Source organism: Salvelinus fontinalis, unplaced genomic scaffold (assembly GCF_029448725.1).
Source record: "Salvelinus fontinalis isolate EN_2023a unplaced genomic scaffold, ASM2944872v1 scaffold_0022, whole genome shotgun sequence".
Taxonomy (NCBI): Eukaryota; Metazoa; Chordata; class Actinopteri; order Salmoniformes; family Salmonidae; genus Salvelinus; species Salvelinus fontinalis.
Window position 1 is genome coordinate 636,005 of NW_026600231.1, and position 26,158 is coordinate 662,162.

At 45.5% G+C, this 26,158-nt stretch overlaps 1 protein-coding gene across 3 annotated transcripts in view; it reads left to right on the forward strand.

Moving 5' to 3' along the window:
• Positions 1-26,158, forward strand: part of LOC129842185 (formin-2-like) — a 448,967-nt gene that overhangs the window by 307,871 nt on the left and 114,938 nt on the right. For all 3 annotated transcript variants that reach the window (XM_055910617.1, XM_055910615.1, XM_055910616.1), the window contains one exon: positions 17,397-17,484. In XM_055910617.1, coding sequence (XP_055766592.1) covers positions 17,397-17,484 — 88 coding nt within the window. The remainder of the gene's footprint in view (positions 1-17,396; positions 17,485-26,158) is intronic.

Sequence of the window (26,158 nt, forward strand, 5' to 3'; positions counted from 1 at the left end):
CTCCAGTCTCTACACAGTAAACACACACTGCTCCAGTCTCTACACAGTAAACACACACTGCTCCAGTCTCTACACAGTAAACACACACTGCTCCAGTCTCTACACAGTAAACACACACTGCTCCAGTCTCTACACAGTAAACACACACTGCTCCAGTCTCTACACAGTAAACACACACTGCTCCAGTCTCTGCACAGTAAACACACACTGCTCCAGTCTCTGCACAGTAAACACACACTGCTCCAGTCTCTGCACAGTAAACACACACTGCTCCAGTCTCTGCACAGTAAACACACACTGCTCCAGTCTCTGCACAGTAAACACACACTGCTCCAGTCTCTGCACAGTAAACACACACTGCTCCAGTCTCTACACAGTAAACACACACTGCTCCAGTCTCTACACAGTAAACACACACTGCTCCAGTCTCTACACAGTAAACACACACTGCTCCAGTCTCTACACAGTAAACACACACTGCTCCAGTCTCTACACAGTAAACACACACTGCTCCAGTCTCTGGGCTCTACACAGTAAACACACACTGCTCCAGTCTCTGCACAGTAAACACACACTGCTCCAGTCTCTACACAGTAAACACACACTGCTCCAGTCTCTGCACAGTAAACACACACTGCTCCAGTCTCTACACAGTAAACACACACTGCTCCAGTCTCTGCACAGTAAACACACACTGCTCCAGTCTCTGGGCTCTACACAGTAAACACACACTGCTCCAGTCTCTGCACAGTAAACACACACTGCTCCAGTCTCTGCACAGTAAACACACACTGCTCCAGTCTCTACACAGTAAACACACACTGCTCCAGTCTCTGCACAGTAAACACACACTGCTCCAGTCTCTACACAGTAAACACACACTGCTCCAGTCTCTGCACAGTAAACACACACTGCTCCAGTCTCTGGGCTCTGCACAGTAAACACACACTGCTCCAGTCTCTGCACAGTAAACACACACTGCTCCAGTCTCTACACAGTAAACACACACTGCTCCAGTCTCTACACAGTAAACACACACTGCTCCAGTCTCTACACAGTAAACACACACTGCTCCAGTCTCTGGGCTCTGCACAGTAAACACACACTGCTCCAGTCTCTACACAGTAAACACACACTGCTCCAGTCTCTACACAGTAAACACACACTGCTCCAGTCTCTACACAGTAAACACACACTGCTCCAGACTCTACACAGTAAACACACACTGCTCCAGTCTCTGCACAGTAAACACACACTGCTCCAGTCTCTGGGCTCTACACAGTAAACACACACTGCTCCAGTCTCTACACAGTAAACACACACTGCTCCAGTCTCTGCACAGTAAACACACACTGCTCCAGTCTCTGCACAGTAAACACACACTGCTCCAGTCTCTGGGCTCTACACAGTAAACACACACTGCTCCAGTCTCTACACAGTAAACACACACTGCTCCAGTCTCTGCACAGTAAACACACACTGCTCCAGTCTCTGGGCTCTACACAGTAAACACACACTGCTCCAGTCTCTACACAGTAAACACACACTGCTCCAGTCTCTACACAGTAAACACACACTGCTCCAGTCTCTACACAGTAAACACACACTGCTCCAGTCTCTACACAGTAAACACACACTGCTCCAGTCTCTACACAGTAAACACACACTGCTCCAGTCTCTACACAGTAAACACACACTGCTCCAGTCTCTGCACAGTAAACACACACTGCTCCAGTCTCTACACAGTAAACACACACTGCTCCAGTCTCTACACAGTAAACACACACTGCTCCAGTCTCTACACAGTAAACACACACTGCTCCAGTCTCTACACAGTAAACACACTGCTCCAGTCTCTGGGCTCTACACAGTAAACACACACTGCTCCAGTCTCTGCACAGTAAACACACACTGCTCCAGTCTCTACACAGTAAACACACACTGCTCCAGTCTCTACACAGTAAACACACACTGCTCCAGTCTCTACACAGTAAACACACACTGCTCCAGTCTCTACACAGTAAACACACACTGCTCCAGTCTCTACACAGTAAACACACACTGCTCCAGTCTCTACACAGTAAACACACACTGCTCCAGTCTCTACACAGTAAACACACACTGCTCCAGTCTCTACACAGTAAACACACACTGCTCCAGTCTCTACACAGTAAACACACACTGCTCCAGTCTCTACACAGTAAACACACACTGCTCCAGTCTCTACACAGTAAACACACACTGCTCCAGTCTCTGCACAGTAAACACACACTGCTCCAGTCTCTGCACAGTAAACACACACTGCTTCAGTCTCTGCACAGTAAACACACACTGCTCCAGTCTCTACACAGTAAACACACACTGCTCCAGTCTCTACACAGTAAACACACACTGCTCCAGTCTCTGGGCTCTACACAGTAAACACACACTGCTCCAGTCTCTACACAGTAAACACACACTGCTCCAGTCTCTACACAGTAAACACACACTGCTCCAGTCTCTACACAGTAAACACACACTGCTCCAGTCTCTACACAGTAAACACACACTGCTCCAGTCTCTGCACAGTAAACACACTCTGCTCCAGTCTCTGCACAGTAAACACACACTGCTCCAGACTCTACACAGTAAACACACACTGCTCCAGTCTCTGCACAGTAAACACACACTGCTCCAGTCTCTACACAGTAAACACACACTGCTCCAGTCTCTACACAGTAAACACACACTGCTCCAGTCTCTACACAGTAAACACACACTGCTCCAGTCTCTACACAGTAAACACACACTGCTCCAGTCTCTACACAGTAAACACACACTGCTCCAGTCTCTACACAGTAAACACACACTGCTCCAGTCTCTACACAGTAAACACACACTGCTCCAGTCTCTACACAGTAAACACACACTGCTCCAGTCTCTACACAGTAAACACACACTGCTCCAGTCTCTACACAGTAAACACACACTGCTCCAGTCTCTGCACAGTAAACACACACTGCTCCAGTCTCTGCACAGTAAACACACACTGCTTCAGTCTCTGCACAGTAAACACACACTGCTCCAGTCTCTGCACAGTAAACACACACTGCTCCAGTCTCTGGGCTCTACACAGTAAACACACACTGCTCCAGTCTCTGCACAGTAAACACACACTGCTCCAGTCTCTACACAGTAAACACACACTGCTCCAGTCTCTACACAGTAAACACACACTGCTCCAGTCTCTACACAGTAAACACACACTGCTCCAGTCTCTACACAGTAAACACACACTGCTCCAGTCTCTGCACAGTAAACACACTCTGCTCCAGTCTCTGCACAGTAAACACACACTGCTCCAGACTCTACACAGTAAACACACACTGCTCCAGTCTCTGCACAGTAAACACACACTGCTCCAGTCTCTGCACAGTAAACACACACTGCTCCAGTCTCTACACAGTAAACACACACTGCTCCAGTCTCTACACAGTAAACACACACTGCTCCAGTCTCTACACAGTAAACACACACTGCTCCAGTCTCTACACAGTAAACACACACTGCTCCAGTCTCTACACAGTAAACACACACTGCTCCAGTCTCTACACAGTAAACACACACTGCTCCAGTCTCTGCACAGTAAACACACACTGCTCCAGTCTCTGCACAGTAAACACACACTGCTCCAGTCTCTGCACAGTAAACACACACTGCTCCAGTCTCTACACAGTAAACACACACTGCTCCAGTCTCTACACAGTAAACACACACTGCTCCAGTCTCTACACAGTAAACACACACTGCTCCAGTCTCTACACAGTAAACACACACTGCTCCAGTCTCTACACAGTAAACACACACTGCTCCAGTCTCTACACAGTAAACACACACTGCTCCAGTCTCTACACAGTAAACACACACTGCTCCAGTCTCTACACAGTAAACACACACTGCTCCAGTCTCTACACAGTAAACACACACTGCTCCAGTCTCTACACAGTAAACACACACTGCTCCAGTCTCTACACAGTAAACACACACTGCTCCAGTCTCTACACAGTAAACACACACTGCTCCAGTCTCTACACAGTAAACACACACTGCTCCAGTCTCTACACAGTAAACACACACTGCTCCAGTCTCTACACAGTAAACACACACTGCTCCAGTCTCTACACAGTAAACACACACTGCTCCAGTCTCTACACAGTAAACACACACTGCTCCAGTCTCTACACAGTAAACACACACTGCTCCAGTCTCTACACAGTAAACACACACTGCTCCAGTCTCTACACAGTAAACACACACTGCTCCAGTCTCTGCACAGTAAACACACACTGCTCCAGTCTCTGCACAGTAAACACACACTGCTCCAGTCTCTGCACAGTAAACACACACTGCTCCAGTCTCTACACAGTAAACACACACTGCTCCAGTCTCTGGGCTCTACACAGTAAACACACACTGCTCCAGTCTCTGGGCTCTGCACAGTAAACACACACTGCTCCAGTCTCTGCACAGTAAACACACACTGCTCCAGTCTCTGCACAGTAAACACACACTGCTCCAGTCTCTGCACAGTAAACACACACTGCTCCAGTCTCTGCACAGTAAACACACACTGCTCCAGTCTCTACACAGTAAACACACACTGCTCCAGTCTCTGCACAGTAAACACACACTGCTCCAGTCTCTGGGCTCTGCACAGTAAACACACACTGCTCCAGTCTCTACACAGTAAACACACACTGCTCCAGTCTCTGGGCTCTACACAGTAAACACACACTGCTCCAGTCTCTGGGCTCTACACAGTAAACACACACTGCTCCAGACTCTACACAGTAAACACACACTGCTCCAGTCTCTACACAGTAAACACACACTGCTCCAGTCTCTACACAGTAAACACACACTGCTCCAGTCTCTACACAGTAAACACACACTGCTCCAGTCTCTGGGCTCTACACAGTAAACACACACTGCTCCAGTCTCTGGGCTCTGCACAGTAAACACACACTGCTCCAGTCTCTGCACAGTAAACACACACTGCTCCAGTCTCTACACAGTAAACACACACTGCTCCAGTCTCTACACAGTAAACACACACTGCTCCAGTCTCTGCACAGTAAACACACACTGCTCCAGTCTCTGCACAGTAAACACACACTGCTCCAGTCTCTGCACAGTAAACACACACTGCTCCAGTCTCTGGGCTCTACACAGTAAACACACACTGCTCCAGTCTCTGGGCTCTGCACAGTAAACACACACTGCTCCAGTCTCTGCACAGTAAACACACACTGCTCCAGTCTCTGCACAGTAAACACACACTGCTCCAGTCTCTACACAGTAAACACACACTGCTCCAGTCTCTACACAGTAAACACACACTGCTCCAGTCTCTGGGCTCTGCACAGTAAACACACACTGCTCCAGTCTCTACACAGTAAACACACACTGCTCCAGTCTCTACACAGTAAACACACACTGCTCCAGTCTCTACACAGTAAACACACACTGCTCCAGACTCTACACAGTAAACACACACTGCTCCAGTCTCTGCACAGTAAACACACACTGCTCCAGTCTCTGGGCTCTACACAGTAAACACACACTGCTCCAGTCTCTACACAGTAAACACACACTGCTCCAGTCTCTGCACAGTAAACACACACTGCTCCAGTCTCTGCACAGTAAACACACACTGCTCCAGTCTCTGCACAGTAAACACACACTGCTCCAGTCTCTGCACAGTAAACACACACTGCTCCAGTCTCTACACAGTAAACACACACTGCTCCAGTCTCTACACAGTAAACACACACTGCTCCAGTCTCTGCACAGTAAACACACACTGCTCCAGTCTCTGGGCTCTACACAGTAAACACACACTGCTCCAGTCTCTACACAGTAAACACACACTGCTCCAGTCTCTACACAGTAAACACACACTGCTCCAGTCTCTACACAGTAAACACACACTGCTCCAGTCTCTACACAGTAAACACACACTGCTCCAGTCTCTACACAGTAAACACACACTGCTCCAGTCTCTACACAGTAAACACACACTGCTCCAGTCTCTACACAGTAAACACACACTGCTCCACTCTCTGGGCTCTGCACAGTAAACACACACTGCTCCAGTCTCTACACAGTAAACACACACTGCTCCAGTCTCTACACAGTAAACACACACTGCTCCAGTCTCTACACAGTAAACACACACTGCTCCAGTCTCTACACAGTAAACACACACTGCTCCAGTCTCTACACAGTAAACACACTGCTCCAGTCTCTGGGCTCTACACAGTAAACACACACTGCTCCAGTCTCTGCACAGTAAACACACACTGCTCCAGTCTCTACACAGTAAACACACACTGCTCCAGTCTCTACACAGTAAACACACACTGCTCCAGTCTCTACACAGTAAACACACACTGCTCCAGTCTCTACACAGTAAACACACACTGCTCCAGTCTCTACACAGTAAACACACACTGCTCCAGTCTCTACACAGTAAACACACACTGCTCCAGTCTCTACACAGTAAACACACACTGCTCCAGTCTCTACACAGTAAACACACACTGCTCCAGTCTCTACACAGTAAACACACACTGCTCCAGTCTCTACACAGTAAACACACACTGCTCCAGTCTCTACACAGTAAACACACACTGCTCCAGTCTCTGCACAGTAAACACACACTGCTCCAGTCTCTGCACAGTAAACACACACTGCTCCAGTCTCTGCACAGTAAACACACACTGCTCCAGTCTCTGCACAGTAAACACACACTGCTCCAGTCTCTACACAGTAAACACACACTGCTCCAGTCTCTGGGCTCTACACAGTAAACACACACTGCTCCAGTCTCTGCACAGTAAACACACACTGCTCCAGTCTCTACACAGTAAACACACACTGCTCCAGTCTCTACACAGTAAACACACACTGCTCCAGTCTCTACACAGTAAACACACACTGCTCCAGTCTCTACACAGTAAACACACACTGCTCCAGTCTCTGCACAGTAAACACACACTGCTCCAGTCTCTGCACAGTAAACACACTCTGCTCCAGACTCTACACAGTAAACACACACTGCTCCAGACTCTGCACAGTAAACACACACTGCTCCAGTCTCTGCACAGTAAACACACACTGCTCCAGTCTCTACACAGTAAACACACACTGCTCCAGTCTCTACACAGTAAACACACACTGCTCCAGTCTCTACACAGTAAACACACACTGCTCCAGTCTCTACACAGTAAACACACACTGCTCCAGTCTCTACACAGTAAACACACACTGCTCCAGTCTCTACACAGTAAACACACACTGCTCCAGTCTCTGCACAGTAAACACACACTGCTCCAGTCTCTGCACAGTAAACACACACTGCTCCAGTCTCTGCACAGTAAACACACACTGCTCCAGTCTCTGCACAGTAAACACACACTGCTCCAGTCTCTGCACAGTAAACACACACTGCTCCAGTCTCTACACAGTAAACACACACTGCTCCAGTCTCTACACAGTAAACACACACTGCTCCAGTCTCTACACAGTAAACACACACTGCTCCAGTCTCTACACAGTAAACACACACTGCTCCAGTCTCTACACAGTAAACACACACTGCTCCAGTCTCTACACAGTAAACACACACTGCTCCAGTCTCTACACAGTAAACACACACTGCTCCAGTCTCTACACAGTAAACACACACTGCTCCAGTCTCTACACAGTAAACACACACTGCTCCAGTCTCTACACAGTAAACACACACTGCTCCAGTCTCTACACAGTAAACACACACTGCTCCAGTCTCTACACAGTAAACACACACTGCTCCAGTCTCTACACAGTAAACACACACTGCTCCAGTCTCTACACAGTAAACACACACTGCTCCAGTCTCTACACAGTAAACACACACTGCTCCACTCTCTACACAGTAAACACACACTGCTCCAGTCTCTACACAGTAAACACACACTGCTCCAGTCTCTACACAGTAAACACACACTGCTCCAGTCTCTACACAGTAAACACACACTGCTCCAGTCTCTACACAGTAAACACACACTGCTCCAGTCTCTACACAGTAAACACACACTGCTCCAGTCTCTGCACAGTAAACACACACTGCTCCAGTCTCTGCACAGTAAACACACACTGCTCCAGTCTCTACACAGTAAACACACACTGCTCCAGTCTCTACACAGTAAACACACACTGCTCCAGTCTCTGCACAGTAAACACACACTGCTCCAGTCTCTGGGCTCTACACAGTAAACACACACTGCTCCAGTCTCTGCACAGTAAACACACACTGCTCCAGTCTCTGGGCTCTACACAGTAAACACACACTGCTCCAGTCTCTGCACAGTAAACACACACTGCTCCAGTCTCTGCACAGTAAACACACACTGCTCCAGTCTCTACACAGTAAACACACACTGCTCCAGTCTCTGCACAGTAAACACACACTGCTCCAGTCTCTGCACAGTAAACACACACTGCTCCAGTCTCTACACAGTAAACACACACTGCTCCAGTCTCTGCACAGTAAACACACACTGCTCCAGTCTCTGCACAGTAAACACACACTGCTCCAGTCTCTACACAGTAAACACACACTGCTCCAGTCTCTGGGCTCTACACAGTAAACACACACTGCTCCAATCTCTGCACAGTAAACACACACTGCTCCAGTCTCTGGGCTCTGCACAGTAAACACACACTGCTCCAGTCTCTACACAGTAAACACACACTGCTCCAGTCTCTGGGCTCTACACAGTAAACACACACTGCTCCAGTCTCTGCACAGTAAACACACACTGCTCCAGTCTCTACACAGTAAACACACACTGCTCCAGTCTCTGGGCTCTACACAGTAAACACACACTGCTCCAGTCTCTGGGCTCTACACAGTAAATACACACTGCTCCAGTCTCTACACAGTAAACACACACTGCTCCAGTCTCTACACAGTAAACACACACTGCTCCAGACTCTACACAGTAAACACACACTGCTCCAGTCTCTGCACAGTAAACACACACTGCTCCAGTCTCTGCACAGTAAACACACACTGCTCCAGTCTCTACACAGTAAACACACACTGCTCCAGTCTCTGGGCTCTGCACAGTAAACACACACTGCTCCAGTCTCTACACAGTAAACACACACTGCTCCAGTCTCTGCACAGTAAACACACACTGTTCCAGTCTCTGGGCTCTACACAGTAAACACACACTGCTCCAGTCTCTACACAGTAAACACACACTGCTCCAGTCTCTACACAGTAAACACACACTGCTCCAGTCTCTACACAGTAAACACACACTGCTCCAGTCTCTACACAGTAAACACACACTGCTCCAGTCTCTGCACAGTAAACACACACTGCTCCAGTCTCTGCACAGTAAACACACACTGCTCCAGTCTCTACACAGTAAACACACACTGCTCCAGTCTCTGGTCTCTACACAGTAAACACACACTGCTCCAGTCTCTACACAGTAAACACACACTGCTCCAGTCTCTACACAGTAAACACACACTGCTCCAGTCTCTGCACAGTAAACACACACTGCTCCAGTCTCTGCACAGTAAACACACACTGCTCCAGTCTCTACACAGTAAACACACACTGCTCCAGTCTCTACACAGTAAACACACACTGCTCCAGTCTCTGCACAGTAAACACACACTGCTCCAGTCTCTACACAGTAAACACACACTGCTCCAGTCTCTACACAGTAAACACACACTGCTCCAGTCTCTACACAGTAAACACACACTGCTCCAGTCTCTACACAGTAAACACACACTGCTCCAGTCTCTGCACAGTAAACACACACTGCTCCAGTCTCTACACAGTAAACACACACTGCTCCAGTCTCTACACAGTAAACACACACTGCTCCAGTCTCTGGGCTCTACACAGTAAACACACACTGCTCCAGTCTCTGCACAGTAAACACACACTGCTCCAGTCTCTACACAGTAAACACACACTGCTCCAGTCTCTACACAGTAAACACACACTGCTCCAGTCTCTACACAGTAAACACACACTGCTCCAGTCTCTGCACAGTAAACACACACTGCTCCAGTCTCTACACAGTAAACACACACTGCTCCAGTCTCTACACAGTAAACACACACTGCTCCAGTCTCTACACAGTAAACACACACTGCTCCAGTCTCTACACAGTAAACACACACTGCTCCAGTCTCTGCACAGTAAACACACACTGCTCCAGTCTCTGCACAGTAAACACACACTGCTCCAGTCTCTGCACAGTAAACACACACTGCTCCAGTCTCTGCACAGTAAACACACACTGCTCCAGTCTCTGGTCTCTGCACAGTAAACACACACTGCTCCAGTCTCTGCACAGTAAACACACACTGCTCCAGTCTCTACACAGTAAACACACACTGCTCCAGTCTCTACACAGTAAACACACACTGCTCCAGTCTCTGCACAGTAAACACACACTGCTCCAGTCTCTACACAGTAAACAGACACTGCTCCAGTCTCTACACAGTAAACACACACTGCTCCAGTCTCTACACAGTAAACACACACTGCTCCAGTCTCTGGTCTCTGCATGGTAAACCTCACGTCTCCATTGGCCGTACAGCATTTACTGTGATAGGGCCTCTGCAGAAGTCAGGGCATTCGTACTTGGCATAGCTGTTGTCAGGGATTTATACAGGACCTCCTGCCCTCACCTCCCATCAACCAATCACATCAATGCAGAGCTATACATAGCCCTCCGCAATGTTACAGAACTTGAGGAGCACAGCGATGCAGTACGGAGCTCAAGTTGTCTTCTGGGTTCCTCCAGAGGCTCAGCATCTCGTCACACCATCCATACGGCGCCTCGGACCACACTTTCGGATCAAGCATAAATTGGCTTTAAGACACACTGCTGCAGTCTTGTGATGAGGTTACCTTGGGTTCCCCTCTCTCTCTCTCTCTCTCTCCTAGTAGACCTGGCCTGTGTGAGGTCACTGTGGGTTCCCCTCTCTCTCTCCTAGTAGACCTGGCCTGTGGTAGGTCACTGTGGGTTTCCCTCTCTCTCTCTCTCTCCTAGTAGACCTGGCCTGTGTGAGGTCACTGTGGGTTCCCCCCTCTCTCTCCTAGTAGACCTGGCCTGTGGTAGGTCACTGTGGGTTCCCCTCTCTCTCTCTCTCTCCTAGTAGACCTGGCCTGTGTGAGGTCACTGTGGGTTCCCCCCTCTCTCTCTCTCTCTCTCTCTCTCTCTCTCTCTCTCTCTCTCTCTCTCTCTCTCTCTCTCTCTCTCCTAGTAGACCTGGCCTGTGTGAGGTCACTGTGGGTTCCCCCCCTCTCTCTCTCTCTCTCTCCTAGTAGACCTGGCCTGTGTGAGGTCACTGTGGATTCCCCTCTCTCTCTCTCTCTCCTAGTAGACCTGGCCTGTGTGAGGTCACTGTGGGTTCCCCCCTCTCTCTCTCTCTCTCTCTCTCTCTCTCTCTCTCTCTCTCTCTCTCTCCTAGTAGACCTGGCCTGTGTGAGGTCACTGTGGGTTCCCCCCTCTCTCTCTCTCTCTCTCTCCTAGTAGACCTGGCCTGTGTGAGGTCACTGTGGGTTCCCCCCTCTCTCTCTCTCTCTCTCTCCTAGTAGACCTGGCCTGTGTGAGGTCACTGTGGGTTCCCCCCTCTCTCTCCTAGTAGACCTAGTCTGTAGTAGGTCACTGTGGGTTCCCCTCTCTCTCTCCTAGTAGACCTGCCCTGTGTGAGGTCACTGTGGGTTCCCCTCTCTCTCTCTCTCTCTCTCTCTCTCTCTCTCTCTCTCTCTCCTAGTAGACCTAGTCTGTAGTAGGTCACTGTGGGTTCCCCTCTCTCTCTCCTAGTAGACCTGGCCTGTGTGAGGTCACTGTGGGTTCCCCTCTCTCTCCTAGTAGACCTGGCCTGTGTGAGGTCACTGTGGGTTCCCCTCTCTCCTAGTAGCCCTGGCCTGTGGTAGGTCACCGTGGGTTTCTCTCTCTCCTAGTAGACCTTCTGGTCTGTCTCTAACCTCATACGGGGTAATTATTTAATCAGAGAGCGGAGTCGTTCAGTGTGCTACAGCTGCTGATGGGGAAATGGACGCCAGTCATTTATAATCATATACAGACTGTTTTACTTTCTCCGTTCCTTAATTGCCTGCCGAAGCTGGAGCGCTGTTGAGGTGAAAACAAAGGACATGTTTCTGATTCATACAAAGAATATGGGATGTTTTAATAGCAGACCGATACGATGCTAGGTAGAAGCAGAAGGGATGTGATGCATTGAACACGTACTCTGACAAGGAAGTACACAGGAAGTTCATCCTGTCCTGAATGTTATCTGATGGTGTCTCTTTGTTCCCGTCATGAAACTGTTCTGACTGGTGAAGGTCGACAGGAAAACCGTGACCTTGGATGAGAGTCAGTAGTAACCAACGTTGTGGGAAGGTCAACTGTAAAACCGTGACCTTGGATGAGAGTCGGTAGTAACCAACGTTGTGGGAAGGTCAATAGGAAAACCGTGACCTTGGATGAGAGTCAGTAGTAACCAACGTTGTGGGAAGGTCAATAGGAAGACCGTGACCTTGGATGAGAGTCAGTAGTAACCAACGTTGTGGGAAGGTCCACAGGAAAACCGTGACCTTGGATGAGAGTCAGTAGTAACCAACGTTGTGGGAAGGTCAACAGGAAAACCGTGACCTTGGATGAGAGTCAGTAGTAACCAACGTTGTGGGAAGGTCAACAGGAAAACCGTGACCTTGGATGAGAGTCAGTAGTAACCAACGTTGTGGGAAGGTCAACAGGAAAACCGTGACCTTGGATGAGAGTCAGTAGTAACCAACGTTGTGGGAAGGTCAACTGTAAAACCGTGACCTTGGATGAGAGTCAGTAGTAACCAACGTTGTGGGAAGGTCAACAGGAAGACCGTGACCTTGGAGGAGAGTCAGTAGTAACCAACGTTGTGGGAAGGTCAACAGGAAGACCGTGACCTTGGAGGAGAGTCAGTAGTAACCAACGTTGTGGGAAGGTCAACAGGAAAACCGTGACCTTGGATGAGAGTCCGTAGTAACCAACGTTGTGGGAAGGGAAGGTCCACATTTACTTAAACTAAACACACATGAGGTTTAGGAAGTAACTTCTTAACTGGGATGTCAGGCTTTTAAAATACACTTGCAATAACTGCCCCATCCACTTTCTCCCTCTTTCTCCCTCTCCCCTCTTTCTCCCTCTCTCCCTCTCCCCCTCTCTTTCTCCCTCTCTCCCGCCCTCTTTCTCCCGCACTCCCGCCCTCTTTCTCCCGCACTCCGCCCTCTTTCTCCCGCACTCCCGCCCTCTTTCTCCCGCACTCCGCCCTCTTTCTCCCGCACTCCCGCCCTCTTTCTCCCGCACTCCCGCCCTCTTTCTCCCGCACTCCCGCCCTCTTTCTCCCGCACTCCCGCCCTCTTTCTCCCGCACTCCGCCCTCTTTCTCCCGCACTCCGCCCTCTTTCTCCCGCACTCCGCCCTCTTTCTCCCGCCCTCCGCCCTCTTTCTCCCGCCCTCCGCCCTCTTTCTCCCGCCCTCCGCCCTCTTTCTCCCGCCCTCTTTCTCCCGCACTCCGCCCTCTTTCACCCGCCCTCCGCCCTCTTTCTCCCGCACTCCGCCCTCTTTCTCCCGCACTCCCGCCCTCTTTCTCCCGCCCTCTTTCTCCCGCCCTCTTTCTCCCGCCCTCTTTCTCCCGCCCTCTTTCTCCCGCCCTCTTTCTCCCGCCCTCTGCCCTCTTTCTCCCGCCCTCTTTCTCCCGCCCTCCGCCCTCTTTCTCCCGCACTCCGCCCTCTTTCTCCCGCACTCCCGCCCTCTTTCTCCCGCCCTCTTTCTCCCGCCCTCTTTCTCCCGCCCTCTTTCTCCCGCCCTCTTTCTCCCGCCCTCTTTCTCCCGCCCTCTTTCTCCCGCCCTCTTTCTCCCGCCCTCTTTCTCCCGCCCTCTTTCTCCCGCCCTCTTTCTCCCGCCCTCTTTCTCCCGCCCTCTTTCTCCCGCCCTCTTTCTCCCGCCCTCTTTCTCCCGCCCTCCGCCCTCTTTCTCCCGCCCTCCGCCCTCTTTCTCCCGCCCTCCGCCCTCTTTCTCCCGCCCTCCGCCCTCTTTCTCCCGCCCTCTTTCTCCCGCCCTCCGCCCTCTTTCTCCCGCCCTCTTTCTCCCGCACTCCGCCCTCTTTCTCCCGCACTCCGCCCTCTTTCTCCCGCACTCCGCCCTCTTTCTCCCGCACTCCGCCCTCTTTCTCCCGCACTCCGCCCTCTTTCTCCCGCACTCCGCCCTCTTTCTCCCGCACTCCCGCCCTCTTTCTCCCGCACTCCCGCCCTCTTTCTCCCGCACTCCCGCCCTCTTTCTCCCGCACTCCCGCCCTCTTTGTCCCGCCCTCTTTGTCCCGCCCTCTTTGTCCCGCCCTCTTTGTCCCGCCCTCTTTGTCCCGCCCTCTTTGTCCCGCCCTCTTTGTCCCGCCCTCTTTGTCCCGCCCTCTTTGTCCCGCCCTCTTTCTCCCGCCCTCTTTCTCCCGCCCTCTTTCTCCCGCCCTCTTTCTCCCGCCCTCTTTCTCCCGCCCTCCGCCCTCTTTCTCCCGCCCTCCGCCCTCTTTCTCCCGCCCTCCGCCCTCTTTCTCCCGCCCTCTTTCTCCCGCACTCCGCCCTCTTTCTCCCGCACTCCGCCCTCTTTCTCCCGCACTCCGCCCTCTTTCTCCCGCCCTCTTTCTCCCGCCCTCTTTCTCCCGCCCTCTTTCTCCCGCCCTCTTTCTCCCGCCCTCTTTCTCCCGCCCTCTTTCTCCCGCCCTCTTTCTCCCGCCCTCCGCCCTCTTTCTCCCGCCCTCCGCCCTCTTTCTCCCGCCCTCCGCCCTCTTTCTCCCGCCCTCCGCCCTCTTTCTCCCGCCCTCTTTCTCCCGCCCTCTTTCTCCCGCCCTCTTTCTCCCGCCCTCCGCCCTCTTTCTCCCGCCCTCTTTCTCCCGCCCTCCGCCCTCTTTCTCCCGCCCTCTTTCTCCCGCCCTCCGCCCTCTTTCTCCCGCCCTCCGCCCTCCGCCCTCTTTCTCCCGCCCTCCGCCCTCTTTCTCCCGCCCTCTTTCTCCCGCCCTCCGCCCTCTTTCTCCCGCCCTCCGCTCTCTTTCTCCCGCCCTCTTTCTCCCGCCCTCCGCCCTCTTTCTCCCGCCCTCCCGCCCTCTTTCTCCCGCCCTCCCGCCCTCTTTCTCCCGCACTCCCGCCCTCTTTCTCCCGCACTCCCGCCCTCTTTCTCCCGCACTCCCGCCCTCTTTCTCCCGCACTCCCGCCCTCTTTCTCCCGCACTCCCGCCCTCTTTCTCCCGCACTCCCGCCCTCTTTCTCCCGCCCTCCGCCCTCTTTCTTCCGCCCTCCGCCCTCTTTCTCCCGCCCTCTTTCTCCCGCCCTCCGCCCTCTTTCTCCCGCCCTCTTTCTCCCGCCCTCCGCCCTCTTTCTCCCGCCCTCTTTCTCCCGCCCTCCGCCCTCTTTCTCCCGCCCTCTTTCTCCCGCCCTCCGCCCTCTTTCTCCCGCCCTCCGCCCTCTTTCTCCCGCCCTCTTTCTCCCGCCCTCCGCCCTCTTTCTCCCGCCCTCTTTCTCCCGCCCTCCGCCCTCTTTCTCCCGCCCTCCGCTCTCTTTCTCCCGCCCTCTTTCTCCCGCCCTCCGCCCTCTTTCTCCCGCCCTCCCGCCCTCTTTCTCCCGCCCTCCCGCCCTCTTTCTCCCGCACTCCGCCCTCTTTCTCCCGCACTCCGCCCTCTTTCTCCCGCACTCCCGCCCTCTTTCTCCCGCACTCCCGCCCTCTTTCTCCCGCACTCCCGCCCTCTTTCTCCCGCACTCCCGCCCTCTTTCTCCCGCACTCCCGCCCTCTTTCTCCCGCACTCCCGCCCTCTTTCTCCCGCCCTCCGCCCTCTTTCTTCCGCCCTCCGCCCTCTTTCTCCCGCCCTCTTTCTCCCGCCCTCCGCCCTCTTTCTCCCGCCCTCTTTCTCCCGCCCTCCGCCCTCTTTCTCCCGCCCTCTTTCTCCCGCCCTCCGCCCTCTTTCTCCCGCCCTCTTTCTCCCGCCCTCCGCCCTCTTTCTCCCGCCCTCCGCCCTCTTTCTCCCGCCCTCTTTCTCCCGCCCTCCGCCCTCTTTCTTCCGCCCTCTTTCTCCCGCCCTCCGCCCTCTTTCTCCCGCCCTCTTTCTCCCGCCCTCCGCCCCCCTCTTTCTCCCGCCCGCCGCCCTCTTTCTCCCGCCCTCTTTCTCCCGCCCTCCGCCCTCTTTCTCCCGCCCGCCGCCCTCTTTCTCCCGCCCTCTTTCTCCCGCCCGCCGCCCTCTTTCTCCCGCCCGCCGCCCTCTTTCTCCCGCCCGCCGCCCTCTTTCTCCCGCCCCCCGCCCTCTTTCTCCCACTCTCCGCCGCCCTCTTTCTCCCGCTCTCCCCTCTCAAAACAATTTACGGACTAGATTGGCATGGGAAACATATGTTAACATTGTCAAAGCAAGTGAAATAAAGTAAACAAAAGTATTAAAAAACAGTAAACATTGCTCACAAAATGTTCCAAAATAGACATTACAAATGTCATATTATGTATATATACAGTGTTGTAACGATGTGCAAATAGTTAAAGTACAAAAGGGAAAGTAAATAAACATAAATATGGGTTGTATTTACAATGGTGTTTGTTCTTCACTGGTTGCCCTTTTCTTGTGGCAACAGGTCACACATCTTGCTGCTGTGATGTCACACTGTGGTATTTCACCCAGTAGATATGGGAGTTTATCAAAATTGGATTTGTTTTCGAATTCTTTGTGTATCTGTGTAATCTGAGGGAAATATGTCTCTCTAATATGATCATACATTGGGCAGGAGGTTAGGAAGTGCAGCTCAGTTTCCACCTCATTTTGTGGGCAGTGTGCACATAGCCTGTCTTCTCTTGAGAGCCATGTCTGCCTACGGCGGCCTTTCTCAATAGCAAGGCTAAGCTCACTGAGTCTGTACATAGTCAAAGCTTTCCTTAAGTTTGGGTCAGTCACAGTGGTCAGGTACTCTGCTACTGTGTACTCTCTGTTTAGGGCCAAATAGCATTCTAGTTTGCTCTTTTTGTTTTCTCGTGATTTATGCCTCCCTCCTCTTTCGCCCCTCTTCCCCCCCCTCTCCTCTGTCGCGCCTCCCCCCCTCCTCTGTCGCGCCTCCCCCCCTCCTCTGTCGCGCCTCCCCCCCTCCTCTGTCGCGCCTCCCCCCCTCCTCTGTCGCGCCCCCCTCTCTCGTTCATTCATTCTGTCTCTGAAGTTATTGCATTGTCTTTTTCTCCACTCCCTTTCTCCCTCCTCGCTCTCCCTCCTCTCTCGCTCTCTCCCTCCGTCTCTCTGAGTGTGTCATGTGTTGATGTTTCTCTCTCTGCAGGTGGTCAAATTGCTGAACAACAAGCGTTCTCAGGCGGTGGGGATTCTGATGTCCAGTCTGCATCTGGACATGAAGGACATCCAGCATGGTGAGATAATGACTCCCATAACTATATCATTACACCACTATACTGTATATGACTTAGACCCCATAACTATATCATTACATCACTATACTGTATATGACTTAGACCCCATAACTATATCATTACACCACTATACTGTATATGACTTAGACCCCATAACTATATCATTACATCACTATACTGTATATGACCCATAACTATATCATTACATCACTATACTGTATATGACTTAGACCCCATAACTATATCATTACACCACTATACTGTATATGACTTAGACCCCATAACTATATCATTACATCACTATACTGTATATGACCCATAACTATATCATTACACCACTATACTGTATATGACCCATAACTATATCATTACACCACTATACTGTATATGACCCATAACTATATCATTACACCACTATACTGTATATGACCCATAACTATATCATTACACCACTATACTGTATATGACCCATAACTATATCATTACACCACTATACTGTATATGACTTAGACCCCATAACTATATCATTACACCACTATACTGTATATGACCCATAACTATATCATTACACCACTATACTGTATATGACCCATAACTATATCATTACACCACTATACTGTATATGACTTAGACCCCATAACTATATCATTACACCACTATACTGTATATGACCCATAACTATATCATTACGTCACTATACTGTATATGACTTAGACCCCATAACTATATCATTACATCACTATACTGTATATGACCCATAACTATATCATTACACCACTATACTGTATATGACCCATAACTATATCATTACACCACTATACTGTATATGACTTAGACCCCATAACTATATCATTACATCACTATACTGTATATGACCCATAACTATATCATTACACCACTATACTGTATATGACTTAGACCCCATAACTATATCATTACACCACTATACTGTATATGACTTAGACCCCATAACTATATCATTACACCACTATACTGTATATGACCCCATAACTATATCATTACACCACTATACTGTATATGACCCATAACTATATCATTACACCACTATACTGTATATGACTTAGACCCCATAACTATATCATTACACCACTATACTGTATATGACTTAGACCCCATAACTATATCATTACATCACTATACTGTATATGACTTAGACCCCATAACTATATCATTACATCACTATACTGTATATGACTTAGACCCCATAACTATATCATTACACCACTATACTGTATATGACCCATAACTATATCATTACACCACTATACTGTATATGACTTAGACCCCATAACTATATCATTACACCACTATACTGTATATGACTTAGACCCCATAACTATATCATTACACCACTATACTGTATATGACCCATAACTATATCATTACACCACTATACTGTATATGACTTAGACCCCATAACTATATCATTACACCACTATACAGTATATGACTTAGACCCCATAACTATATCATTACACCACTATACTGTATATGACTTAGACCCCATAACTATATCATTACACCACTATACTGTATATGACCCATAACTATATCATTACACCACTATACTGTATATGACTTAGACCCCATAACTATATCATTACATCACTATACTGTATATGACCCATAACTATATCATTACACCACTATACTGTATATGACCCCATAACTATATCATTACACCACTATACTGTATATGACCCATAACTATATCATTACACCACTATACTGTATATGACCCCATAACTATATCATTACACCACTATACTGTATATGACCCATAACTATATCATTACATCACTATACTGTATATGACTTAAACCCCATAACTATATCATTACACCACTATACTGTATATGACCCATAACTATATCATTACATCACTATACTGTATATGACCCCATAACTATATCATTACACCACTATACTGTATATGACCCATAACTATATCATTACACCACTATACTGTATATGACCCATAACTATATCATTACACCACTATACTGTATATGACTTAGACCCCATAACTATATCATTACATCACTATACTGTATATGACTTAGACCCCATAACTATATCATTACACCACTATACTGTATATGACCCATAACTATATCATTACACCACTATACTGTATATGACCCATAACTATATCATTACATCACTATACTGTATATGACCCATAACTATATCATTACACCACTATACTGTATATGACTTAGACCCCATAACTATATCATTACACCACTATACTGTATATGACCCCATAACTATATCATTACACCACTATACTGTATATGACTTAGACCCCATAACTATATCATTACACCACTATACTGTATATGACCCATAACTATATCATTACACCACTATACTGTATATGACCCATAACTATATCATTACACCACTATACTGTATATGACCCATAACTATATCATTACACCACTATACTGTATATGACCCATAACTATATCATTACACCACTATACTGTATATGACCCATAACTATATCATTACACCACTATACTGTATATGACCCATAACTATATCATTACACCACTATACTGTATATGACCCATAACTATATCATTACACCACTATACTGTATATGACCCATAACTATATCATTACACCACTATACTGTATATGACCCATAACTATATCATTACACCACTATACTGTATATGACCCATAACTATATCATTACACCACTATACTGTATATGACCCATAACTATATCATTACACCACTATACTGTATATGACCCATAACTATATCATTACACCACTATACTGTATATGACCCATAACTATATCATTACACCACTATACTGTATATGACCCATAACTATATCATTACACCACTATACTGTATATGACCCATAACTATATCATTACACCACTATACTGTATATGACCCATAACTATATCATTACACCACTATACTGTATATGACCCATAACTATATCATTACACCACTATACTGTATATGACCCATAACTATATCATTACATCACTATACTGTATATGACTTAGACCCCATAACTATATCATTACACCACTATACTGTATATGACCCATAACTATATCATTACACCACTATACTGTATATGACCCATAACTATATCATTACACCACTATACTGTATATGACCCATAACTATATCATTACACCACTATACTGTATATGACTTAGACCCCATAACTATATCATTACACCACTATACTGTATATGACCCATAACTATATCATTACACCACTATACTGTATATGACTTAGACCCCATAACTATATCATTACACCACTATACTGTATATGACTTAGACCCCATAACTATATCATTACACCACTATACTGTATATGACCCCATAACTATATCATTACACCACTATACTGTATATGACTTAGACCCCATAACTATATCATTACACCACTATACTGTATATGACCCATAACTATATCATTACACCACTATACTGTATATGACCCATAACTATATCATTACACCACTATACTGTATATGACCCATAACTATATCATTACACCACTATACTGTATATGACCCCATAACTATATCATTACACCACTATACTGTATATGACCCATAACTATATCATTACACCACTATACTGTATATGACCCATAACTATATCATTACACCACTATACTGTATATGACCCATAACTATATCATTACACCACTATACTGTATATGACCCATAACTATATCATTACACCACTATACTGTATATGACCCATAACTATATCATTACAACACTATACTGTATATGACCCATAACTATATCATTACACCACTATACTGTATATGACCCATAACTATATCATTACACCACTATACTGTATATGACCCCATAACTATATCATTACACCACTATACTGTATATGACCCATAACTATATCATTACACCACTATACTGTATATGACCCATAACTATATCATTACACCACTATACTGTATATGACTTAGACCCCATAACTATATCATTACACCACTATACTGTATATGACTTAGACCCCATAACTATATCATTACACCACTATACTGTATATGACTTAGACCCCATAACTATATCATTACACCACTATACTGTATATGACCCATAACTATATCATTACATCACTATACTGTATATGACCCATAACTATATCATTACAACACTATACTGTATATGACTTAGACCCCATAACTATATCATTACACCACTATACTGTATATGACCCATAACTATATCATTACACCACTATACTGTATATGACTTAGACCCCATAACTATATCATTACACCACTATACTGTATATGACTTAGACCCCATAACTATATCATTACACCACTATACTGTATATGACCCATAACTATATCATTACACCACTATACTGTATATGACTTAGACCCCATAACTATATCATTACACCACTATACTGTATATGACTTAGACCCCATAACTATATCATTACACCACTATACTGTATATGACTTAGACCCCATAACTATATCATTACATCACTATACTGTATATGACCCATAACTATATCATTACAACACTATACTGTATATGACTTAGACCCCATAACTATATCATTACACCACTATACTGTATATGACCCATAACTATATCATTACACCACTATACTGTATATGACCCATAACTATATCATTACACCACTATACTGTATATGACCCATAACTATATCATTACACCACTATACTGTATATGACCCATAACTATATCATTACACCACTATACTGTATATGACTTAGACCCCATAACTATATCATTACACCACTATACTGTATATGACCCATAACTATATCATTACACCACTATACTGTATATGACCCCATAACTATATCATTACACCACTATACTGTATATGACTTAGACCCCATAACTATATCATTACACCACTATACTGTATATGACTTAGACCCCATAACTATATCATTACACCACTATACTGTATATGACCCATAACTATATCATTACATCACTATACTGTATATGACTTAGACCCCACAACTATATCATTACACCACTATACTGTATATGACCCCATAACTATATCATTACACCACTATACTGTATATGACCCATAACTATATCATTACACCACTATACTGTATATGACCCATAACTATATCATTACATCACTATACTGTATATGACTTAGACCCCATAACTATATCATTACACCACTATACTGTATATGACCCATAACTATATCATTACACCACTATACTGTATATGACCCATAACTATATCATTACACCACTATACTGTATATGACTTAGACCCCATAACTATATCATTACACCACTATACTGTATATGACCCATAACTATATCATTACATCACTATACTGTATATGACTTAGACCCCATAACTATATCATTACACCACTATACTGTATATGACTTAGACCCCATAACTATATCATTACACCACTATACTGTATATGACCCATAACTATATCATTACAACACTATACTGTATATGACCCATAACTATATCATTACAACACTATACTGTATATGACCCATAACTATATCATTACACCACTATACTGTATATGACTTAGACCCCATAACTATATCATTACACCACTATACTGTATATGACCCATAACTATATCATTACACCACTATACTGTATATGACTTAGACCCCATAACTATATCATTACACCACTATACTGTATATGACCCATAACTATATCATTACACCACTATACTGTATATGACCCATAACTATATCATTACACCACTATACTGTATATGACTTAGACCCCATAACTATATCATTACACCACTATACTGTATATGACCCCATAACTATATCATTACACCACTATACTGTATATGACTTAGACCCCATAACTATATCATTACACCACTATACTGTATATGACCCATAACTATATCATTACACCACTATACTGTATATGACCCATAACTATATCATTACACCACTATACTGTATATGACCCATAACTATATCATTACACCACTATACTGTATATGACCCATAACTATATCATTACACCACTATACTGTATATGACCCATAACTATATCATTACACCACTATACTGTATATGACCCATAACTATATCATTACACCACTATACTGTATATGACCCATAACTATATCATTACACCACTATACTGTATATGACTTAGACCCCATAACTATATCATTACACCACTATACTGTATATGACGACCCATAACTATATCATTACACCACTATACTGTATATGACTTAGACCCCATAACTATATCATTACACCACTATACTGTATATGACCCATAACTATATCATTACACCACTATACTGTATATGACCCATAACTATATCATTACACCACTATACTGTATATGACTTAGACCCCATAACTATATCATTACACCACTATACTGTATATGACTTAGACCCCATAACTATATCATTACACCACTATACTGTATATGACTTAGACCCCATAACTATATCATTACACCACTATACTGTATATGACCCATAACTATATCATTACACCACTATACTGTATATGACCCATAACTATATCATTACACCACTATACTGTATATGACCCATAACTATATCATTACATCACTATACTGTATATGACTTAGACCCCATAACTATATCATTACATCACTATACTGTATATGACCCCATAACTATATCATTACACCACTATACTGTATATGACCCATAACTATATCATTACACCACTATACTGTATATGACCCATAACTATATCATTACACCACTATACTGTATATGACTTAGACCCCATAACTATATCATTACACCACTATACTGTATATGACCCATAACTATATCATTACACCACTATACTGTATATGACTTAGACCCCATAACTATATCATTACACCACTATACTGTATATGACTTAGACCCCATAACTATATCATTACACCACTATACTGTATATGACCCATAACTATATCATTACACCACTATACTGTATATGACCCATAACTATATCATTACACCACTATACTGTATATGACCCATAACTATATCATTACACCACTATACTGTATATGACTTAGACCCCATAACTATATCATTACACCACTATACTGTATATGACCCATAACTATATCATTACACCACTATACTGTATATGACCCATAACTATATCATTACACCACTATACTGTATATGACTTAGACCCCATAACTATATCATTACACCACTATACTGTATATGACTTAGACCCCATAACTATATCATTACACCACTATACTGTATATGACCCATAACTATATCATTACACCACTATACTGTATATGACCCATAACTATATCATTACACCACTATACTGTATATGACCCATAACTATATCATTACACCACTATACTGTATATGACCCATAACTATATCATTACACCACTATACTGTATATGACCCATAACTATATCATTACACCACTATACTGTATATGACCCATAACTATATCATTACACCACTATACTGTATATGACCCATAACTATATCATTACACCACTATACTGTATATGACCCATAACTATATCATTACACCACTATACTGTATATGACCCATAACTATATCATTACTACACTATACTGTATATGACTTAGACCCCATAACTATATCATTACACCACTATACTGTATATGACTTAGACCCCATAACTATATCATTACACCACTATACTGTATATGACCCATAACTATATCATTACACCACTATACTGTATATGACCCATAACTATATCATTACACCACTATACTGTATATGACCCATAACTATATCATTACACCACTATACTGTATATGACCCATAACTATATCATTACACCACTATACTGTATATGACCCATAACTATATCATTACATCACTATACTGTATATGACTTAGACCCCATAACTATATCATTACACCACTATACTGTATATGACTTAGACCCCATAACTATATCATTACACCACTATACTGTATATGACCCATAACTATATCATTACACCACTATACTGTATATGACTTAGACCCCATAACTATATCATTACACCACTATACTGTATGACTTAGACCCCATAACTATATCATTACACCACTATACTGTATATGACTTAGACCCCATAACTATATCATTACACCACTATACTGTATATGACCCATAACTATATCATTACACCACTATACTGTATATGACTTAGACCCCATAACTATATCATTACACCACTATACTGTATATGACTTAGACCCCATAACTATATCATTACACCACTATACTGTATATGACCCATAACTATATCATTACACCACTATACTGTATATGACCCATAACTATATCATTACACCACTATACTGTATATGACCCATAACTATATCATTACACCACTATACTGTATATGACTTAGACCCCATAACTATATCATTACACCACTATACTGTATATGACCCCATAACTATATCATTACACCACTATACTGTATATGACCCATAACTATATCATTACACCACTATACTGTATATGACCCCATAACTATATCATTACACCACTATACTGTATATGACTTAGACCCCATAACTATATCATTACACCACTATACTGTATATGACCCATAACTATATCATTAC